Genomic DNA, 24,002 nt, shown 5'->3' with positions numbered 1-24,002 from the left:
ACAAGATTGTATTCTTGAATTGTACTTGTGACATACAGTTTTCAGAGTGTGCATAGGTTAAAACAAGTAACAGATTGCAATATTTATCATAGAAATATTAATTTTTTTACTATATACTTTTCAGCTTGAAGAAATGATACGGGAAGGATTAGAGGGAAATGAATTTGTTACCCTTCTTTCATGGGTTAATAATTACTAGTAAGTGGGATTATATATTCAGAGAGATGTGGTAGTTTCATAACCAATAAACAATTCAAAAAGAATTTGATTAAATGATAAAGCTATTTCTGATATAATTGTAAAAGTATATAGTTATAAGTATATGTGATATGAGTGCCTTCCCTACACATATATCACCCTGCTCTGTCGCTCGGTAATTCTCATATTAAGGCTTTAAAACGAGACCAGGCATTATCAGCGACGTCAGAATGTGAGAGGAGAAGTTATCAGCAGTGCTACAATGTGAGGAGAAGTTATCAGCAACGTCACAATGCAAGAGGAGACATTATCAAATTTGCTTTTGTCAAACGTAAAACTGTCTTAGAAAGAGGGAAAAAGACCAGTTATAGAACGATAAACAGATATTTAGGTTTTCTTCATAAAGATATCGTAAAATATCAGCCGCTCAACACAATGTGAAACCTTTTTGAGTGCCAATGAGACAATTCTCCATCCAAGTCACAATTTGTAAAAGTAAACCAGTATAGGTCAAATATGTATAGTACATTATTTTCAAATTTGCAAACAATAAAAAAAAATCTTTTTTCTTCCTAATTTGATGTTTTGTACATTTTTAAATACAAAAAGTGTATCTTGTACAATGAAATTAGCTTGTGCAGGTGTTCATTTAACACAAAAATCAAAATTTGATTTGATGACAAGAGTTATACTGGCATATTACGGAAGGTTGTACAGACAGAATAAGAAGTATACTGATCAACAAAATTATTTTCATTTCCTTGTGTATATTTTTGATATTGCAAATGGCATTTTTTTTAAATTGTTTATCATTCCACAGTGGAATAATACTTTTTTAGATCTTACTTTTCTGAACACTCTTGCTGCTTACAATTATCTCTATCTATAATGAACTTGGCCAAGTAGTTACTTTTATTATTCATCCCTTATTTTTATCAATTTTGTATTTACATTGTATCATAGGTCAAATTTTTTCATTGAATGTATGTTCATTTGTGTTACTATGTCTTTTGATTGAGTTCAGCCATTCCAATTGATATTTTATAGTGTGTCTTTCTATGTTGTGATGTAAAACTATTGTTTCAGATAAGGTTGAAGGTTTGGTACCATTAAAGCGTTTGAACCTGCTGCAATTGTTTGCACCTGTCCTAAGTCAGGAATCTGATGTTCAGTAGTTGTCGTTTGTTGATGTGGTTTATAAGTGTTTCTCATTTCTCGTTTTTTTAAATAGATTAGACTGTGGTTTTCCTGTTTGAATGGTTTTACACTAGTAAATTTTTGGGGCCCTTTATGGCTTGCTGATTGGTGTGATCCAATGCTCCATGTTGAAGAATGTATCTTGACCTATAACTGTTTACAATTATAAATTATTACTTGGATGGAGAGATGTCTCCTTGGCACTTAAATATGATTGAATCCTTTAAAATTTTCAGCTAAAAAAAATATTTGCTGACTAGACAGCCACATTGGCTGTTAATGAGTCAAACACATCAGTGAGAACACACCTAAAGAACAATCAGGAATACATTATATGAGATATGCTGTCCTCAATGGATTCCTCGATAAATAAGAATATATCTTAAATTCTCCCTCGCCATGCTCGTCCGAATTTAAAACATTTCTTTACTAAATCCTTGGTATAATAAATAAAACAAAACTGTAGATATAGGTTTAGTTGCTCGCAGTAACTTCGTTTTTCTTTTCTAGTAAGCAATGTTTAATAACATTATAAACCAACATATTATAAATACAAACACATTTGTCCAAAACATTTAAATGGACTATAATTAAACAATTCATAATCATATATATGTACACATTCTTATGACATAATAAACTGCAAAAACTGTCGTAGTTACTGTGAGCGAGCACTTTCGATAAATGACACCCGCAAATTTTCTTTATATAATATAACGGGACCCCACATTTTAAACCGCCAAAGTATTTCACGAGCATATTTTACCCATCTATATTTATAACCAAAACAAGAACTTGTTATACAACTACTCTCACTAACCAACCTTGAACTTATAAATAGTATCACGGGGGAAAAACCCCAAGTCTCAACGAAAAGAAATTTAAATAATCATTACAATTTTTATACGCCCGTCAAAATTTTGACAGGACGTATAATGGTATACAAATATCCTGCGTCTGTCTGTCCAGCGTAAACATGTTGCACCGTAACTTGAGAATGACTTATCCAAATTTCATGAAACTTTATATAGTTGTTTCTTATGATGGTCAAATGATCTGTATACTTTTTGGTGAAAATAAGATTAAAACTTTTTGAGTTACAACACTTTTTTTGTAACTAAAACAGGGGTGTGTTTTTTTCACATGTCGCACTGTGATCTGTATACTTTTTGGTGATGATTCAATATTTTATTTTTGAGTTATTGAGTATTTTGTAAAAAAGGGGGAGGTTATTTTTACATGTCACGCCGTATCTCAAAAACAATTTATGATTATTGCTTAAAACTTTACACACTTCTTTGTTATATTAATCTGAAGATCTGTATATTTTTTTGGTTTTGATTCAAAATTTTATTTTAGTGATATTTAGTTTGGTTTTTTTTTTAAAAGAGGGGGGGTTTCACGTGTCCCGCCGTATCTCAAAAACAATATATGGTCATTGCTTAAAACTTTCTCAGAAACTATTGATGATTATTGCATAAAACTTTCACACAAGGCGTTGGGCGTATCATGCGCTCATGGCGCAGCTGTTTATTCAATAAATTAATCAATAAATATCATTTCATGAAAAATGTTGTTTAAAAATATAGCTAAACAAATATAATTTTTGATTTCAGTTCTCCAGATTTGATGGGACATCCAGATCTAAATATAGACATATCAGAGCTTGGACCACTGTTAGAAAACAATGTCATAGATGAATTACAAAATCAGTAAGTTTTATGCACCCTCAATATTCCAATGAGGTATTTTAAAAATGTTATATATCCATCTGGATGCCCTTATAAAAAAGTTTGATCCTAGTTGAATTTTAGAAATTTTGTGTTTAATGTGAAAAAATCAGTTTTAGAAAATGTTAAATTGCTTTTTTTTTTAAATTTAAATTATTGAACCTGAAAGATTAACATTTTTAATCATTAGTATTGGCAATTACAAAATAATATTCTTTTATCATTATTCTTTTTGCATTGATATCTGTTATGTTGGATTTATATTTAGTTCCCATAGCAATTCCTTATTTGGGACGATTCCAAAGTTACATATTTGAAGTTGAAGTAACTGTGAATCAAGCTTTCTGTTTTGTGTATTATAAATATAGAAATTACATTGAAAATGAATGACAACAAGATAGCTATCAACAGTGACCAAATAATGTTGAAGTATGATGCTAGAGATCACTATCTAGCCTTTAACAATGAGCAAAACAATATTGTGCAGTATAAACCTATAAAAAGTATATAAACCAATGAAAGGTTCAGGTATAATAAAATGTACACAATTCAAATAGAAAAAGATCTGTTGTAAAGCTTGGTGAAAACAACTATTTTTATTCAAAAGTGCTTGTAGCAAGAAAGGACTATGAAATGTAATCTCCAATTGTCCCTTGAGAATCGTTGAAATTAAGTACTTTTTTATGTCTTAGTCTTTTCTTATGACTTTTATGATTTTAAAGCAAAACTGTTCCAAAACAGCTAACTCATTTGCAACATACAAAGATATTCCAATATCAGACAGAAATGAGTATAAATTTTTAGGAATGTTGATTAAAAATAATGGAAATCTTTCGCACAGTACCATAGATCTAACAAAAAAAGCTAAAAAAAGTTCTCTTTGCGATGAAGTCATATACTAGTCCATTGAATAATATACCAGTTAACATTGCAAATAATCTCTTTGATTCATTAGTTAAACCTATAGCTTTATATAATTCAGAAGTTACATTTTTAGACTCCTATATAACATATTTTAGGGCCAAAAAAAGAGCAAAAAACTCTAGAAAACAATTGGACCCCTTTTATTTCATTGATAAAACAAAACACCTATAAAAAAGTTACACCTACAGTTTTGTAAATATACACTTGGTATAAGGAAAACTTCATCAAATTTAGGTGCAAGAGCTGATCTGGGGAGACTTCCTCTGGAACTTAATATTAAATTTCAATCTATATTGTATCTTTTTAAATTATATTCTGATGAAATTAATCCTCTCTTAAAAGAATCCTTTATTTTGTCTCAAAACTCAAAAGACTCAGCAGGAATTTATCCTTGGTTCTCATATGTGAAACATATAGTAGAAGAAACTGGTATGGATTTGGACACTTTGAAAACATATTCCTCACAAAAGATATCTAAAAATATAAGAGAACAAATAAAAATAAAATTGAAGCATTTTTATGAAAAACTAGTAAATGATAAACTATCAGATATAAAGGATAACAGCAAACTCACTATTTATAAACATGTAAAAATAAATAATACAGAAGAAAAATATTGAACTTGCTCAAAACTTGAATTCAGAAAACTGATAACAAAATTTAGATTAAGTGGCCATAATTTATTAATAGAAAAGGGAAGATACCTTAAAATACCAAGAGAAGAAAGATTATGCAAAAACTGTAAACAAATTGAAGATGAAATTCATTTCTTTTTATATTGTAATAGAAACCATAATAATAGAAAAGTTTATTTTGATTTTTTGATAAATGAGAATATCCACTTTATAAATTTAAATGACATAGATAAAATAACATATATACTCAACCCAATTTCACACATTCAGGTAAATAAGCTAGGATCCTTTTTAAAATAGTCTATTGAACTGAGGACAGGGGACTCTTAAAATATTTACTGTTATTGTGTATATTAATGATCTTGTTGTTATTTTTATTTTCATTTTGTTATGTTGTGTCACATACTATAAATATGTAGTTTTATGGCAATAAAAATTTGAATTGAGTTGAAATATAATGATATATTTTTAGGTACTTAAGAACTATGAAATTTAACATTATGGAATGGATGAAGAATTCATTAGTTCAGGATAAAAAGGTTTGTTGTTTATTTTTCTTCTAAAATCACTTAAAAAATGAATGCTTCTTTTTGTAATTTGTGTTGGGGGGTAAAAGTGTTGATTGTAAATTTTCCTACTGATTGTTGGTGTTTCTCTAGGTACTCTGACTTCCTCCACCAACAATTACCCAATCAACAACAACAATACTTCATTTTAAGAGGGTTACACAGTTAGCTATACATGTATAACTAATTTTCCCTGAGGCCCTCAACATGAGAAATCAAACAGAATGCAAACATATACATTGCATACATTAGTATAAAAAGTCAAGTATGATAATAATGTTCAATACAACTTGATAAAATGTGATGAAAAAAATAAACATGATGACATGATCAGTTTTTAATATTATTGATACAGCAAGGTTGATTTCAATAAATGATCTGTTATTTTGTATTTGAAAGAATTAACATTTGTAATATTTCTTAACGGTATTGGGATCAACCATTTTTTTTTAAATATGATTTTTAACAAAGAATAGAGACAAATTCTTAGTAAACACTTACATTCAATTTTGGATACACTTTGTTGTAAAGTACATCTATAATGTGTTTTTTACTGATATCTGCAAGGCAAAGCACTGATTTGAATATGCCACCCTGTAAATGTGTGTAACTGATATAGTCATAAGTTTGATGACTTTGTTGTTTTTGTTCTTTTAACAAATTGTGACTTGGATGGAAAGTTGTCTCATCGGCACTCAAACCACAAATAACCACATCATCTTAGAGGGGGGATAGGAGGGGTCCTGATCCCGAAATCCCGGACTTAAAAAAACGAAATCCCGAGGTCCCGAATTTAAATAAAGTAAATCCTGACGTCCCAAAATCCGAAAAAAAAGGATTCCTGGATCCCGAAAGGGTCAATCCCGAAATCCCAAGCTTAAAAACACCCAAACCCGGAGTCCTGATAAAGGTCATATCCCCCTCATCTTAAACCTATCATGTCTATGTCTTTACAGGATTGGTTTAGAGTAGAACACCCTGATGCTGATGGAGATGGTTATTATTCTACATCTCTACCTGTTATTATATTCCAGATGATGGAACAAAATGTAAGTATGGTACTCATACACTGTATGAATTAGCTACTGCTTCCCCCCCCCCCCCCCCCCCTGAAATAATCATGAACATAGTCAGTGTTTTTCCCAGAATTTTAAAATAGCACCATGGAAATTAGCATAGCACTGACTATTGTCCAAAAACATATAGCACCATGGCCCCTGTACATTCTATTATAAAATCATCCAAGATAGAACCATGGTAGAAAATATAGCACCAGGGTACCACAGTGCTTTAAAGTCCTGTGGAGAACACTGAATTATATACCCTTGTGTAATTTTCATATTTAAGGAAGATCAGAATTGGTGGAAAAACTTCAAATATAAAAACTGACAAGCAGGTTTGTCCTTTAAATTCTTTGAATTTAGATTTATTTAAATAAACCCTTTTACAATATGTGTGTTGTATAATTTATTTTTACTCAAAAACACTTTGTTAAGGTGGTACCCAACACTTTCACTAAGATTAATTTGGCTCGTTTAATTTTCATAAAATTTTGGCAAAGTATTTACTTTGACCCTTTGACAAAAATATAAAACTTTCAAAAAATTTGAACCAAGCATTTTATCAGAAAAATTACACTGTTTATATAGCAGTTTGACAAGAACTAATTTTGATCATTGAGAAGCTTAATATTCCCTTAACAACACAACGTCATTAAAACGTTTAGGTGATTTTACAGAGTTATCTCCCTGTTGTGTTAGATACCACCTTAATCACATCAATGCTGAATATTCAAAAGCTCAGGATGTATAAGAACCATAACAGTTGAAGAGCTATATCATCAAACAGCATCCAAAACAAATCCAAATCCAACCTTGCCTGAGAGAGTAACAACCTTATAATTTTAAAATTTATAAGCAGCAATTTTGTAAAGTTATGTTATTGATTAATAATCATGTCAGTACCGGAGTACTGACTATTAAAGTGATGAACCTTCCATCTTTAGCTAGCTCGATAAAGCTTTAGTGCATTTCAGTAGCATTCAAGTATTGTAGAATTATATAGCAACAAAGAAAAGATCATTTTCAAAAAATTGTTTTTAGTTTTTGATTTTGTTATTTTCTAGCTTCAAGTTACAAGATTAATTAGTGAAGATCTTGTAAAGAAAGTATTGGAACTGTTTGCCGATGAACTAAACTTATTCTCTAAGGATTACATAGGTTTGTTATTTTAAGTAAAATCACAAAAATACTGAACTACGAGAAAAATTCAAAACGGAAAGTCACTAATCAAATGGTAAAATCAAAAGCTCAAAATCATCAAACAAATGGATAAGAACTGTCATAATCCTGACTTTGTACAGGAATTTTCTTATGTAGAAAATGGTGGATTAAACCTGGTTTTATAGCTAGCTGAACCTCTCACTAGTATGACAGTCGCATCAAATTCCATTATATTGACAATAATGTTTGAACAAAACAAACAGACATAATAGGTAAAACTGTTAAATATACAGCAGTCAACATTGTTTATAATCTTAATCAAGAATGGACAACCTTAGAAATGTTCTCTTTAAAAATATTTTCCTAATTTCTTAACAAGTTTATCATGTATATATTTGACTTGTTTAGCACCTTTTTCATGTATTGTATGTTTCTTGTGTATATTATGTTTACATTTTAACCTGTCAGGGTTTCAATTGTTGCAATAAAGTATATGAATATGAAATACACTTTCCCCTGCCTGATTGATTTAAAACAGAATTCGACTGTTTTGAATTGAAAATGTATGCCGGAAAGATTTGTTACTGTTGAAACTTAACCATTCTGATATGACAAGATTAGGGAAATAAATAATCACAAGATTATCTGAATTACTAAACTTCACCTGTTGACAATTCACCTTTTTAGAATCTAAAGAATCATGGGTAATTTCATTGTTCTACCCCAAAATGATTTGTTAATGACATTTTAAACCAAACACGACGTTTTGGTGTACACTTTTGAAAATATTACCCAGGATGCATTAGATTCTGAAACGGCGATTTTCAAAACAGATGAGACCTGTGCTAAATTCTGAAATCAATTACTTTTATTGCTTCACTTACCCTTTTACTTATTTTTCTACAAATTTGAGAAAATAAGAAAGTGGAAAGATCAAGTTTTAAGACCAAATACATGAATAAAAACATTGGAAAAATCACCAAAATTACAACACAAGCCATTCATGTTCTGCCCACTTCTGAAAATTGGATAATTTAAATTTAAATTTGTGTAGAGCTATTTTAAACAATCTTCATTTCTTGGAATCAGCATGATTGATTTGACCTCTATTTGGGTTTATCCAAGTTCCACATGAGAAGTTTAAGTTAGAAAAATAAACAGTTTCAAGATTTCATTTTTAAGGAAGTAGATCATTAAAAAAACTTTGATAATGTCACGGTCACATGACAAAGTTATGTCTATGAGCTGATAAAAAAACACTTTCAGGGAATCAGAAGACGTGTTACATCCTTAATTAAATTATTGATAATAGGATCAACACATATCTTTCTTCCTACAATTACATAATTACACATGCAAAATTAATGTTTTCTTAAATTTCAGCTGAGATAGAAAGTTACAAAGACAGACATTTACAAGACAGATCAGAAATCAAATTCTTTTTACATTATATGGTAGGTGGTGCTTACTAGAAGAATTCAAATATATTATTCTGTATATTTCATCTGTTTGAATTGCACTTTTGAAATAACTAATCTGTTAGAAAATATAGAACCACTGAAGCAAGAAGAATAAAATTGAGAAAGGAAATGGGAAATGTGTCAAAGCGACAACAACCCGACCATAGTGCAGACAACAGAATGCATGTATCTTGTTTAAAATGACTTTTTCTGTGTAAGACATTTTGGAAATTACATATAAGTGGTCATTATAATTGACCTTTTAAAATTTGCCAAAAAAAATGTTACTTTGTTGATCTAATAAAATTGGAAAGATTTTTATACAAAATCTAGAAATGTATTGTTTATTTTTAAAGTTTGGAAAAAATAGATGTTTTAAAAATCATGAAAATTAATGAAAATTGAAACCAACCAATTATCCCAATTCTTTTTTTTTCTTTCTTTTTCCGCATTAAGCTCTTTCAAGTTGACTTCTCTGCAATTTACATTTTGTGATTGTCCAATTTGCTGTAGATTTATGTAAGGCAGGATCCATGTAATAAAACAAGGAGATGAGGTTAGATTGTCACAGGCCCGTAGCCAGGAATTTCAAAAGGGGGGTTCGTTTGACTCAAAAACTCGACTTTAACAGTCACAATTCGAACAGAACATTGACTTTAACAGTGCTTATTTGTTTTCAAGGGGGGGTTCGTCCGAACCCCCCGAACCCCCCCTGGCTACGGGTATGTGTCAATGAGACAATTTTCAACCACAGTTTAAATGGAGTAGATGTAAACAATTATAGGCAACTGTACAGCCTTTAATATATTTGCAACTTTTAATACATTATTTTTGTACTCTTGTAAGTCTCAAAAATAAATCGCTTGCAAACATGAGTTGATTTTCAGTATACTGTAATTCCAAATGAGAAAAGGATGACTCATAATGATTGTTGGATATAGAAATTCTTAAGATCAATTTCTCTTAAACCTATATATGACAATGCATAACAAATATATATGTAGTGCCAGCAGACTTACACCAAGGACATATATCAGACAAAATATAAAAAAGAAGATGTGGTATGATTGCCAATGAGACAACTAACGACAAAAGACCAAAATGACACAGACATTAACAACTATAGGTCACCGTACGGCCTTCAACAATGAGCAAAGCCCATAATCGCATAGTCAGCTGTAAAAGGCCCCGATAAGACAATGTAAAACAATTCAAACGAGAAAACTAACGGCCTTATTTATGTAAAAAAATGAAAAGTTAAGAAAGCTTACAAAAAGCTACATACTATAATTCTTAAATTGTATTTGATTATGTATAGTTTAGGACCCTTTCAGTTCAATACACCTAATCGCTATTTATTCCATTCCGGATAAGTTCTAAAGTTACACAACTTTTTCATCCAGTTGAAGCTATCTGGGACCCTGTTTAAACAATTCACCATGCATGATACTTTTTAATGAGACCTGTTTAAACTACCGTAAATACTTCAAACAAAATATTTTTTTACTTCAATTTTAATTTCGAAAAAAGTGGATCATACTATATCAAAGTTTCTTGATGATCACTTTCTAAAGTTTTTCTCCCTCAGCTCACTACTGATGACCTCCATTTTTCGGCTTGGGACCCAAACAGGAAGTTGTATAAATGACTGTTTTTCCCGGAATGGACTAAATAGCGATAAGATGTATTTCAAAGAAATAACAAAATAACATCAGAGTAACAAATTTAAATCTAGTGTTAGAAAATGCAGTTTGATGACTACTTTTATATTTCTTTCTCGTTTAAGAATTATGTACAAAGCTACATTTATTCTGAACTTGATCTGGTTAAAGGTTATACATGTACTTGATTTCATATGGAAGTATAAACTAAATTTGTTATGTTTGTTTGTAGATAGCCAATATAAACAACAGTTTGTCTTTTGGAGAGTACATGAAACAACTGAGAAATCGCTATTTGAAAGAAGATTTTGAGGAAGATGAGGAAAATATACGAAAAGATAGATTTCAGAAACTTAATGACACCTTTCTAAAAATAGCTAAAATAGGGTAAGTAAAAGATAGATTTCAACAATTTATTGATACCAACTTTAAAAACTATATCTTATATAAATTTACCGCAAGCAGTTTTATCTATATATTGTTTTGTTTTGCAAAATGAAATTACTATTCTAACTATTTTAACTATTCTAACTATTCTAACTCTCATTCTTTATGCAATGATTAGATACACGGCCAATGAAATTGAACATCAGAAAATTCACATCTTTATATTAAGATTAATTTGTGGTGATGAGTACACAAAACTAGTGCAAATATTTGAAAGCATCTATATATAGCTAATATATTTCAGGTTTTAATTCATGCTCATTTTTGGGACGCTGCTATTCAGTGTGAGCCAAGGCTCTGTGTTGAACAATGTACTTTGATCTATAACAGTTGTGACTTGGATGGAGAGTTGTCTCATTGGCACTCATACCATATCTTCTTATATCTATATACAACAAAAACACTGAATCAAAATTAAGAAACACAGCTAATGTATTTTTTCGTGTGTATAAAACACAAAACAAATCAATCACAGTTCCTTTGTGTTTGTTGTTAAATATTACCTGCTGTAAAAAATTTACAAATTACTAATTGATATGTTTTTTTCTCCAGAACAAGAATTATTATAGAAGAGGTGTTTATTGACTTAAAGAACAGTAAATGTTTAGAGGAAATACTCACAAAAAACTGGTAAGTCTGCTTATCGACTCTTCATCATTTTGGTCCAAATCTGGTAACCAGTATCTAAAACTTGCATTGCTCATTGTTTATTAACATTTCATACCAGCATAACTGAAGAATTACTGTTAAGGATGTACTTAGGTGAGGTTTTGGAATTTGTGTCAAATGTTCGGACTCCTTGGTGTTTTTCCATACAATACAATGTAAAATATTTTGCCCCATAACACCCATTTATTTTTCCATATAAGACTTAATAGCTCATGAAAGGTCATTTACCAAAATTTTAGAAGATTCTTGATTTTCTTTCTTTTGTTTTGAGACCTAAAAAATACCAAGGCAAATTTAAGGTAAAAGTCCGAGTCCCGCCTTTTTCCCGCCATATTTTAAATCTCGAATATCTCGGAAAGGAGGTCTATGACCTATCAATATTTTTAGCTTATCTTTATCCTTAATGGATGCTCTACCAGCTTATAGTATCAATTTTAAATTCTTAATTTATTATTTTTTACCTTACCTCACCTAAGTACATCCTTAATTGTGACATTTACGCTTTCAAGATTACAAATATTCTAATGATTAAGGTTTTCATTGTTAATGAAAATGTTTACCAATATATATAGTTAGTGTAAAATTGAGAATGAAAAAGGGGATTGTTTCAAAGAGACAACAACCCGACTTAAGCATTAAATAGGGGACGGTGTACACTTTTGTAAATTATTACCCAGAATGCATTAGATGAAAGTGTGTTAATTTATCTTGTACTATTGCAGCTATTAATGATTCACAGTACTGAATTGGAAATTAGAGGGAAATTTTACTAATAAAAGAGAAAACTTTTAGCCTACAATACTGTCTACTCCATCTCTTTATGTGGATAACTTGTTGGAATGTTATTATTTATAGGTTAACAGGAACACATGCAGTAGATATCATCTGTGCCACATGGGCTGATTATAGTAATGACTTTGTACATTTAAAGCCAAGGTTTAATGGTGAAGTCGTTGAAGCAGGACAGAAACGAGTACTTATAGAGTTTCTTAAATCACTCTTTACTAAGTAAGTCAGACGAGTACTTATAGATTTTCTTAAATCACTATTTACTAAGTAGGTCAAAGAGTATTAAGTTTTTTTGCCCCCTTGTGGATACGTACGCATGTCCCAAAAGTAGTTTCCTTTTCTGACTTTAGTTTGTCTCAACAAAATATTATGAAACTTATACACAATGGCTATTACCAGAAAATAAAGTGCAAATTTGGATGAGGTCACTTACACCATTCTTGAATTATGCCCTTTATAAAATTATATGCAAGTGTGGGTATCATGTGTGTCTAATAGACGCATTCTCAACTTACTGACATCTAGAATGAGAAAAAAGGAGAGCAATAAAACTACTAATACACTGCTAGAAAATAATAAATTTGTCCAAGCAAAAGCTTTTTACTGCTGCTAAGCCTATTCAACTTTTTGATTGGCTGTTTTAAAATCTAAAGGACTATGGCAATGTATGGGTAATATACTTATTCCTACCCCAAAAAGAAAATAATCATGTCACTGGTTGAAATGCCTGCTACAGTTGTAATCACAATAGTAAACTAAATAGCATCAAAACAATATTACAGAAAAGAATTGTAAAAAAGTATGTAAATGGCATTTACTTAAACTGATGAGTAATATAATAATGATATTTCAAAATCAGAGTTATCTAAACACAAAACTTCGAATAGAACTTTTTGTACCGCTTCTGAAGAAGGTCTGTGAGGGACAGAAACCAGTCAGGTTATGAATCAACACCAGGTGCTGGGGTTAATTATGTGATTTTATAGATATTTATAGTAACCTGTGTTTAAATCATTTACAGAAAATTGCAGTTTAAAACTTACGATGAAAGAAAAGCAGCTGCAGAAAAATTGATTAAAGAGGGATCCCAGCTTGGGGAACTTTTCCAGAAATATGGCACTTCTAAAGTAGTATGTATAATTATATGAAAATAAATTTGGTGCTTGCTTACTGATTTCAAATCAACAAGATGAATCGAAATTCAAACAGTTTATTGTTTTCTTTTAATAGAACTCAAATAATATGTATTCATTTTTTTTTTGTGAGTACCAATTTATTGTGGATTGTGGAAAAGTTGTTTTTTTTGTTGATATCTAATTTCATGTCTTTGCCAATCCCTGCTTACAAGCCAATTTGAAATTGGTACTTTGTTGTACTTTATCCAAGAAATACCCCAAAAAAATGGTTTCCCACAAGAAATGATGAATCCACAGTTATAGTTTGTTTTTTAACAAATATGTTTGAGAATGTATTTTTTTAAACTTCAGGTTGTACGATGTGGAAGTAGGGTCAGATAAAAAAAAAAAGCATCCTTTTTAGTGATTTCTTCTTCTCTATTATTCTACATTGCAAATGATAGATTTCCCAAATTTGTGAAAAAAACATTGATTTTATAAAATCTGGTTGCTGCATGTGAAATGGAATGTCATTTATTACAGTAGGAGTAATCTACATGAGGGTCAAAAGTTCTAAAAGTTGTCATAATAATGTGTTCATTTTTGAAATATTGAAATATGATATTTCATGTTTTTCCTTCCTTGAATAAATCTGCAGTATCTTGAAAAATTTTCTTTGCATTCTTGTATAGTATAATTTCAATTGAACTAAGTGTCAAAATTTCAGGGGAAAGTCAATGCAAGATTTCTTTTCTATGGTATGCCGCTAAGGACAGATTATGTGTAAACTCCTGAGACGATTTCAAATTCATGCATTTTCTGTACATTTCCGAAGTCGCAATGCTTTTGTTATGTCACAGAGTTGATTGTTCAATGACATCATTTTAGCCAACTGACCGCAGGTTAACTCATTAGAAAAAGAACTTGAGATTTGGTTTTTTGGATAAACAATATCGGTGACTGAATATTTCTGGTCTATCTTTATAAGAAAAAAACTAAATTTGATACTTCCCAAAGGATTCAGTTTAACAGTTGTTCATATAGCACAAATGTATTAGTAAAAATATACATTAAAACATGTATTTTTAGGGATCTGAGCCAGTAAGTGTATATCTTGTTGTATTTCCTATTAAATAATTCCAAAAATTTATATCTCTGTTTTTGTATTACATTTGATTTATCATATTTTCTCTTCATTAATTATTTAATTATTTGTTCATTATGAATATGTCTTTTCATAGTTTATGAAATAATCATGCTTGTTTTAAACTTGTTTGTAAAACATGTATTTTATTAAATAGATAGGACCAAAACAAATTCTCATCATTACTTTTAATTCGGAAATTGTTGCAATGTTTTTGTTATGAAAATGTGTTGTAGTTGTAATTATTTTAACTAGCATTTTGTAATTTTTCACTGAGCATGATTTTTCTCAATATCACAAAAATTAAAATCAAATTTTGGTCTAAAATGTCAAAATCGCAATTATTTCTGAAGTAATTATATATTTATTTTAAGTACATATCAATTTAATGATTATAAGGAATAAACATGATGGTTTGTTTTGGAAATTAATGGATTAGAAATTTTTGAAGAAGAAAAATTCAACTTAAAACAGAAGATAATATTTAAAATAATGAAGAGAAATACAGTAAATTATAATGTAGTACACAGCAGTCTCTCTGGCATATGTCTGTTGTGCCATGACCTTCAGTGCATGACCTACATAAAACAAAAGTCCTTTTATATAACAACATCATCTTCTTTTCTTTCACAACAATTTCTTCACACATAACAAATAAGTTAATTTTATGCAAATTCATTGTTAAATCAATATTATCAAAATTAATATTTAAATCAATATTTATCGTTAAATTAGCATTATGCAAATTAATATTTAAATCAATATTTATCGTTAAATTAGCATTATGCAAATTTATTGTTAAATTAATGTTATGCAAATTTATTGTTAAATCAGCATTATGCAAATTTATTGTTAAATCAATATTTTGCAAATATTTTATTAAATCAATAAGAAATTTTGGTGTTTACATCTATTAGAAGTTTGAGTGTATACTTATTTGCATGAAAAAATGAATATTTGTAAAAATGTTGTTTATGTAGAAAATAAATGATAAAATTGATACTTGCATGGCAATCTATTTCTATCAGAAATAAGTTCTATATACAGGCCATACCAAAACCTAGAACATGCACATTGTACCAACATTTTTCTGCCAAGTAGCACTGACCTTTTGCTTATATGCTACTGAAATTCAAAATTTCAGTAAAAGTGAATCTTTATATTCTATGAAACAGTAACATTTGTGAATTGGTTAAGTTGCTTTTAAAAGAAATATATATTCAGATGCTTTTGTAATGCAGATTTAATATTATATTAAAGCATTTAAAACTTTTGTGTAATAAAATTAACGGTACCAATTTTCTTGCACCAGATGCGCATTTCGACAATACATGTCTCTTCAGTGATGCTCGTGGCCAAAATATTTGAAATCCAGAGCTTATATAAAAGATGAAGAGCTATAATCCAAAAGGTCCAAAAAGTATAGCCGTGAAAGGAATCAGAGCTTTGCATGAGGGAGATACATTCCTTAATTTATAATAATTTCTGTCATTTTGTAACAGTAAATTTTAATAACACAAAAAATCTGTATTTTCATGCCAGTACCGAAGTACTGGCTACTGGTGTGGTGATACCCTCTGGGACTAATAGTCCACCAGCAGACAATAGAGTTAAAGGAGATATGGAGCATACATACATGATACTGCAGCCAAAGCAATACTTATCAAAGAGTAACACATACTGCATACAAAGCCCTTTTATGCCCAACCTATGATAGAGGACATTGCATTGGTATATCTGTCTGGTACATTTGATTTTATATTGATAAAAAAAAACATGAATGTCTGTTAAAATCCTTGCATATATTTTGATTGAGGTGAACATACCCTAAAATACATAATCAAATATAGAAAAAAATGACTTTACCAATATTTGTTTAAGTTATTAAGAATTGTTCAGTGATTGTGTTTAAGGCAGAAATTTTCTTTCTTATTCAAAACTGAATCAAACATTTTTTATCTGTAATTTTACACCTATTTTTACAGACACAGAATATTTTCAATGTATTACCAGTTCTGGCAGAGGTACTGAAGCTGAAGGATACATCTATGATATCTTTAGAAATTATGGTAAGCTCTGAATAAAATTTAGAATTGCATGATTTATGTTATTTTATTGATATGTCGGGTTACGGGTAAAACACAGTATCACAAGTATGAATAATAAATGGTAAAGAAAGTTATAGTACATAAAAGTTTGCTTGATTCCTAAAAAAATGTGCCAATCACATTGAAATATGTATAATATTGTTTTTATGCCCCATTTATAGGCATTATGTTTTCTGGTCTGTGCGTCCTTTCGTTCGTCCATCTGTCTGTCCGTTCTGCTTCAGGTTAAAGTTTTTGGTCAAGGTAGATTTTGATGAAGTTAAAGTCCAATCAACTTGAAACTTAGTACACATGTTCATTATAATATGATCTTTCTAATTTTAATACCAAATTAGAGATTTTCCTCCATTTTCACGGTCAACTGAACATAGAAAATGATAGTGCGGATGGGGCATCTATGTACTGGGGACACATTTTTGTTTAGGTGTTTTTTGGTGTTTTTTTTGAGATACGTGTAGACTTAAATGATTGCCTCAGGGGCCATGCCCTCACGTCAACTGTTTTATTCTAAACATTAAGGAACATCTCAGATTCATATGATTATCTTAGTTTAAAAGGTAAAAACAAACAAATGGATTGAACTTAAACAACTTTCCTGTTTGATATTTCCCTTATATGTTTGTTTTTAACAACACGGAAAATCAGAATTAAGCAGTATTTATATTTAGTGTTTTTATAAGTTTAGAAACACGTCAGAGGGAATTCCCCAGTTGGGATAAAAATGCAAGTGTTCTCTGAATTCCAATAAATTTATTTCTGTCATATAAGAACTGAAGTAGATGTTTTCTTATATGTCACTGTTATGAAACTGATATTTGATTATGTACTTCCATAAAGAAATAGAGAATCATCTAGGTCATTGAATTAACATTTAACATACGTTCTTGCTCCAGGGTTTGTTTACGTATAATTATGCGCATGTGTATAAATTTCTTGACTTCAAGGGGTATTACATTTAATGGTTGCTCTGGATTCCCCACTCAATTGATTAATTTATAACTCATGGGATCCTTTCTATGTATGTCTGCTATTGAGGGTTATTGTTGTTGCATAATTTTAAATCATATGCATCATTTAAATTAAAATAAATGTAGTCCACATCGTAAAAGTAACTACAACACCCCTTCAGGCAAAATGGAGTCTTCCATATTATCGTTTCAAGTTGTCTCTCTTCCAGAAGTAACTTCCGTGAATTCTGAATCAAACAACATGTTGAGAAAAATTAACTTGTTCTGTCGATAAATGTCGTATTATATTACAAACGATCGCAATTTAAACTGAGGAATGTGTATGGAAAGGAGTCATGATCACTGACCCAAAGGAAATTAAATATTTAAAGAGTTAGGAATGGGGTTCCTCCTAGAATTAACGTAGGAAAATAGGTGATACACATGTAAGATACAAAGTGAAATACCTTCTCTCACTCTGAGTCTCAGTGACTGCTGAGGAAAGTAAACTTAGAATTGATAGTACAAAACTAAAACACAATAGGCCTAAGTATATTGTTCATACACTTTTATCCGGGATTGGCTAATTTGTTACTATTCAGATTACGTATATAACATTTTACATGTGCAGTTGAATTAGTTTTGAAAATAATATTATCCAGCTACATGTATACATGTGTCAATGAAAACAATGGCAATCGTATCCCTCAGAGAAATCTGCTCTTTGATTTTCAATTGCTATCACTAAGTAGGTAGTGCTGAGGGTACACTACCAACAATTTGACTAGCGTTTACATGTACATTAAATGCCGCTATAAAAACAGTACTTTTAGGAAACATTACTAATCAGTACATTAAATGCCGCTATATAAACAGTAAGTTTAGTAAACATTACTAAACAGTACATTAAATGCCGCTATATAAACAGTACTTTTAGGAAACATCACTATTCAGTACATTAACTTTTATATCATTTTCAGTAATGTTGGGAAAAAGTTGATTACAGTACTGAAAATTACAGTAATTTTTCAGTCCTGAAAATTGCAGTAATTTTTCAGTACTGAAAATTTCAGCCATTTTTCAGTACTGAAAATTTCAGCCATTTTTCAGTACTGAAAATATCAGCCATTTTTCAGTACTGAAAATTTCAGTCATTTTTCAGTACTGAAAATTTCAGTCATTTTTCAGTACTGAAAATTTCAGTCATTTTTCAGTACTGAAAATTTCAGTCATTTACATGTACATTAAATGCCGCTATAAAAACAGTACTTTTAGGAAACATTACTAATCAGTACATTAAATGCCGCTATATAAACAGTAAGTTTAGTAAACATTACTAAACAGTACATTAAATGCCGCTATATAAACAGTACTTTTAGGAAACATCACTATTCAGTACATTAACTTTTATATCATTTTCAGTAATGTTGGGAAAAAGTTGATTACAGTACTGAAAATTACAGTAATTTTTCAGTCCTGAAAATTGCAGTAATTTTTCAGTACTGAAAATTTCAGCCATTTTTCAGTACTGAAAATTTCAGCCATTTTTCAGTACTGAAAATATCAGCCATTTTTCAGTACTGAAAATTTCAGTCATTTTTCAGTACTGAAAATTTCAGTCATTTTTCAGTACTGAAAATTTCAGTCATTTTTCAGTACTGAAAATTTCAGTCATTTTCAGTACTGAAAATTTCAGTCATTTTTCAGTACTGAAAACAGTCATTTTTCAGTACTGAAAATTTCAGTCATTTTTCAGTACTGAAAATTTAATTATTTTACAGTACTGAAAATTCAATCATTTTTAAGTACAGAAAGTTGTAGTCAAATTCAAGACCTAATAAAAAACTCGGTTATGCTATCACAAGGGGCCCTATCACAAATATCATAAGCCCCAAGGGTGAGTTGGGAATAGAAATATGCTCACTTGGTCCTGTTCCGATCGGCAGTAAAAAGCTTGTTAAAGTGGGGCGTCCATCTGGCTGTGAAAGATGTATCAAATTTGCAGCTACGTCCTGTCAGAATGCATATATCGAGGTTTAATCTAATGCCTCGAGTAAATAGAGTGACAAGATCTCTGTTAAGAACCCTTGCAACAACTCTTCCTGTTGCATGGCAAAATTTTTGTCCCTTACTTATTTACCTTTATTTTCCAGTGGAAGTCGAAATTCCCCCTGATCATCATCGGGATGGGCCTCTATTATTAAAAGACCTACTAGTACCTGTTGTATTTATTGTTAACTTGTTCTCGTCCAGAACCATCGTGAAATATTTGCCACTGGACATAAAGCAATCAACAATCAATAAAAATTAATCATCAAAAAATATCATAAGTTGGTTTGGGATAAAAACAAGAATTTTATTTTAAAACTCCATGGCTATATTTAATCTTTCATTTCAACACATTAATACATTAAAGAGGATTCTTTTGATGAACTTGATGACCACATTCGTTATGTGCCTGTTTCAAGCCACGACTTCTCATTTTTGATTGTTGTTATTTGTTGTATGTCATAACTGGTGTTATTCAATGTTTTTGGCGTAAACCAGTGCGGGTTTTTTTCCCTGACGATTAGTTTCGCTAGTTATCAAGATGACTTTTACAGCTTTCCATGCGCAATGATGTTTTCATTGATGATTTATGTGAAAGGCGGAAAAGGAGCTGTCATAAAAACAGTCAAATTCAATCACATTAGCAACAAATACAAAACTATCAGACAGGGGTCACCAATACAGTTTTTCAATATTAAACAGTCAGCACCATACAAGAAGTTCTGAATAGGTCCGAGAGAAAAAAAATAGATGTCATCTAGATGTAAAGCACAATGTCAGAATATCGTTCATCAAACTAAATGTATAACTACACAAAGACATATCTATAACATGACTTCGTCCGACTTGGGTCCACAGAGGTGCATATAAATATGGTGGGTTAAACCGATTTTGTCGACGTCTGACGTTGAACATTATGGTTATTTATATAGATAAGATAAGATATTTTTAAGATAAGATATTTTTATTTTTCCAATTATGGGCCCCAAAGGGCATAAACATTACAACATCAATAATTTTTTCATAATACAATACAAACAATGAGATAATAAAAAAAAAAAAAAGTTAAACGAGAACTATTTAAGTTCTTAAAGAATACGTAGATAAAGAATCTATAGTATGTTGTTTTTTTTTAATACTAATGCATTTTATTACAAGTGTGGTTGATATAGATAACAAACAAGCAGCCCAAAAAGAAAAAAAAGAAAAATAGATATCCACATATGTATAGTACACAAAAAGTTGGATCAATTAAATATATAATAATTAGCCAAAAAGAAAGTAGAAATTAAACATGTCCATGACTCATCCTGTGTCAGCAGCAAATAGGAAAGCATTATGGTTTCCTAAAGGCAGCTGACACCAGGGGACGATACCTTATGGGCCATAGGCATGTAAAATGTGTGTAAATGTCTCTTTCCTACCTGTATCAAAAGCAAACAAGGAAGCATCATAGGTAACTTGAATGCAGTTGATACCAGGGGACGATGCCTCAAGGATATAAGAGAACATTTGAATAAATAATATATTTTAACAATTATTTTTTTTTTTTAATCGGCTAGTATGTTTGTGGTATTCAGATGAATATAATTTTCTATGTCCAATCAAATGTATATACACACATAGATTTCCTTTAACTAATCTTCACTAAGGAAGATGTTTGTATATAAAATTACATATTATTTTAAGTAACTCAACATTTTCTACACTAAATAACCAGATAATTTTGCTTTGACTGTTCATATGATTAAAATAAGAATTATATTGTGCAATACTAGCTAACATACAATTTCTATCATCCTCAAATTTGTTACAATCAAATAGAAAATGAGCCTCATCTTCGACAGTATTGGAAGAACATTTATTACATATTCTGTTAATTCGGGGAATACCCTGATATCTACCTAATTCTGTTAATTCGGGGAATACCCTGATATCTACCTAATTCTATTTGTAATCTATGAGAAGATACACGTAATTTAGTAAAACTTCTTCTAAGTTCAAAATTCTTGATCAATGTTAGATATTTTTCAAAACCAAAATTTGTTTTATATAAAAGGTAGGTTTTCAGTTTACTGTCTGAAAATTTATCTATTTGTTTTTTCCAACAGCTAATAAACAATATTGATAGCTTGGTTTGTATATATTTCTTAAATTTGTATAAGGATTCACAAAATGGAGCATTTATGGCATTTGTATAGTCAATACCAAGTATTTTAAAAACAACATTTATTGAACCATACCATGATGTTATATTCATGTGATGTAGTGTCTTTGATTGTGTATATGCCTCTTTTAATAGAGGAAAATTATTACCTAAATTCTCTAATCTATACCAGTACAATAACATTCCTTTTATAATATTAAAATATATTGGAAATCTTCCAAGTTCAGATAACACTGCAGCATTTGTTGTTTTCTTGTGTACCCCAAGTATAAATTTACAAAATTTTATATGAAGTTTCTCACAGGGTAAACCTGAATATAATTTTTCAAAAGATATATCTTCCTTCTTACATTTAGAGGAAAGAGAATTAAACATTCCCCATATTTCGCTACCATATAATAAAATAGGTTTTACAGTGTGGTCAAAAACATGAATACTTGTTTTTACATCAGGATTAAGTGATAAAAGATCTTTCCTTAATTTGAAATGAGCTTTCAGGGATTTTTTGTATAGTTCATTTTGAGCATAACTGAATGAACCAGATGAGCTTAAATATAAACCTAGGTATTTGTATTTTGAAACACATTCCAGATTTATATTCTGAAATGTGAATATCTGTTTTACATGTCTGCCTGCCTTGTTGAAAATCAGCACCTTTGTCTTATTAGTATTCACATTGAGACACCAATCTTTGCAAAATTTATCAAGCATTCCCAGCTTTTCTCGTAGTCCTTCAGCTGATGTAGATAATAAAACAATATCATCAGCATACATTAAACAATGTAGATCTTTGTCATTGACATTAACTGGGTCTCTAGTATCTGACAAATATCTGGGCAAATCATTTATGAATATCTTGAATAAATTCGGACTGAGGTTGTCACCTTGTTTGACTCCAATATCTAATGGGAAAAAATCACTTACTTGATTTTGAATTTTGACACATGATTTGCTAATTTCATACATACTTTTAATAATGTTATAAAAATAAGACCCAGCCCCAATATCTAGTAGTTTAATCTTGATCCCTGTATGTATAACAGTATCAAAAGCCTTCTGAAAATCAACAAAACAGGCAAACAGTCTACCTTCTTTTGAATTACAGTATTTGTTAATAAGACAGTTTAAAATAAACATATGATCTGCAGTTCTGGCTTTCCTTGTGAATCCAATTTGACTATCATGTATAATATTATGTTCCTGAAGAAATTTGTCCAGTCTTAGACTTAATATTCTATTAAAAAGCTTTCCAATTGCACTTGTTATTGTTATTCCTCTATAATTGTTAGGGTCACTTAGTATCCTTGTTCTGTTGTTGTTCGTTGGGAGGCATACCACATCTCCTTGTTTTATTAATAGAACTAAGTATGTAGATTATATATATGCAGTCGTCTATATTAAAACTGTTGCTCTTTCATACTTTCTTGTATCACTTGAAATGCAATGACGTCTTTAATATAGTTCACGTTTCTCTTATAGATAGAAAAGATTCTGTTGATACCATGACAGTTTGTTATCAGTAATAATTTAAAAGTAATTCAAAAGAATAAGCACACGTTTCAAGATATTTTTATAACATTAACCTTGGATCAAGTCAGGAACCTGTAGTCTAGTGGTTGTGGTTGGTTCATTTCGGTAATATTTGTTGTTTGTAAATTGTTTTGTTAAACATGTACATTAGGCAGTTAATATTCTGATATGAATTGTTTCATATTCATATTTCACATGTTTAAACCTTTTATAGCGACTTTTACTCACTCTATGAAGGTCGTACAGTCGACTACAATTGCGTATATCTACCTAAAACTTTGGTGAATTATTATAGTTGTATCATTGAAAATTATAACAACATTCCTTATTTTTACCAACACTGATATTTTCTATTCAACGGCAAGAAAATAGAACTTTGCTCCGTATTGTTCTTTGTGTGGTTTTAATATAGCATAAGAATTTTGACAGCAGTAGATTTTGAAT

The 24,002-nt window shown here is 30.1% G+C and overlaps 1 protein-coding gene across 2 annotated transcripts in view; it reads left to right on the top strand.

The window, feature by feature from the left end:
• LOC139498523 (exocyst complex component 3-like) overlaps positions 1–24,002 on the top strand; it is a 68,029-nt gene that overhangs the window by 16,350 nt on the left and 27,677 nt on the right. The window contains exons 12-23 of one of the 2 annotated variants that reach the window (XM_071286944.1): positions 125–198; positions 3,012–3,107; positions 5,157–5,223; positions 6,207–6,299; positions 7,376–7,469; positions 8,856–8,926; positions 10,826–10,980; positions 11,593–11,670; positions 12,565–12,717; positions 13,520–13,628; positions 14,703–14,714; positions 16,743–16,826. In XM_071286944.1, the coding sequence (XP_071143045.1) occupies positions 125–198; positions 3,012–3,107; positions 5,157–5,223; positions 6,207–6,299; positions 7,376–7,469; positions 8,856–8,926; positions 10,826–10,980; positions 11,593–11,670; positions 12,565–12,717; positions 13,520–13,628; positions 14,703–14,714; positions 16,743–16,826 (1,086 nt within the window). The remainder of the gene's footprint in view (positions 1–124; positions 199–3,011; positions 3,108–5,156; positions 5,224–6,206; positions 6,300–7,375; positions 7,470–8,855; positions 8,927–10,825; positions 10,981–11,592; positions 11,671–12,564; positions 12,718–13,519; positions 13,629–14,702; positions 14,715–16,742; positions 16,827–24,002) is intronic. The other variant, XM_071286945.1, reaches the window with a different exon arrangement.

The sequence above is a fragment of the Mytilus edulis genome, chromosome 12 (genome assembly GCF_963676685.1).
Source record: "Mytilus edulis chromosome 12, xbMytEdul2.2, whole genome shotgun sequence".
Lineage (NCBI taxonomy): Eukaryota > Metazoa > Mollusca > Bivalvia > Mytilida > Mytilidae > Mytilus > Mytilus edulis.
Note: the sequence above shows the minus strand (reverse complement) of the source record. Positions and strands in the feature narration are given on the sequence as shown.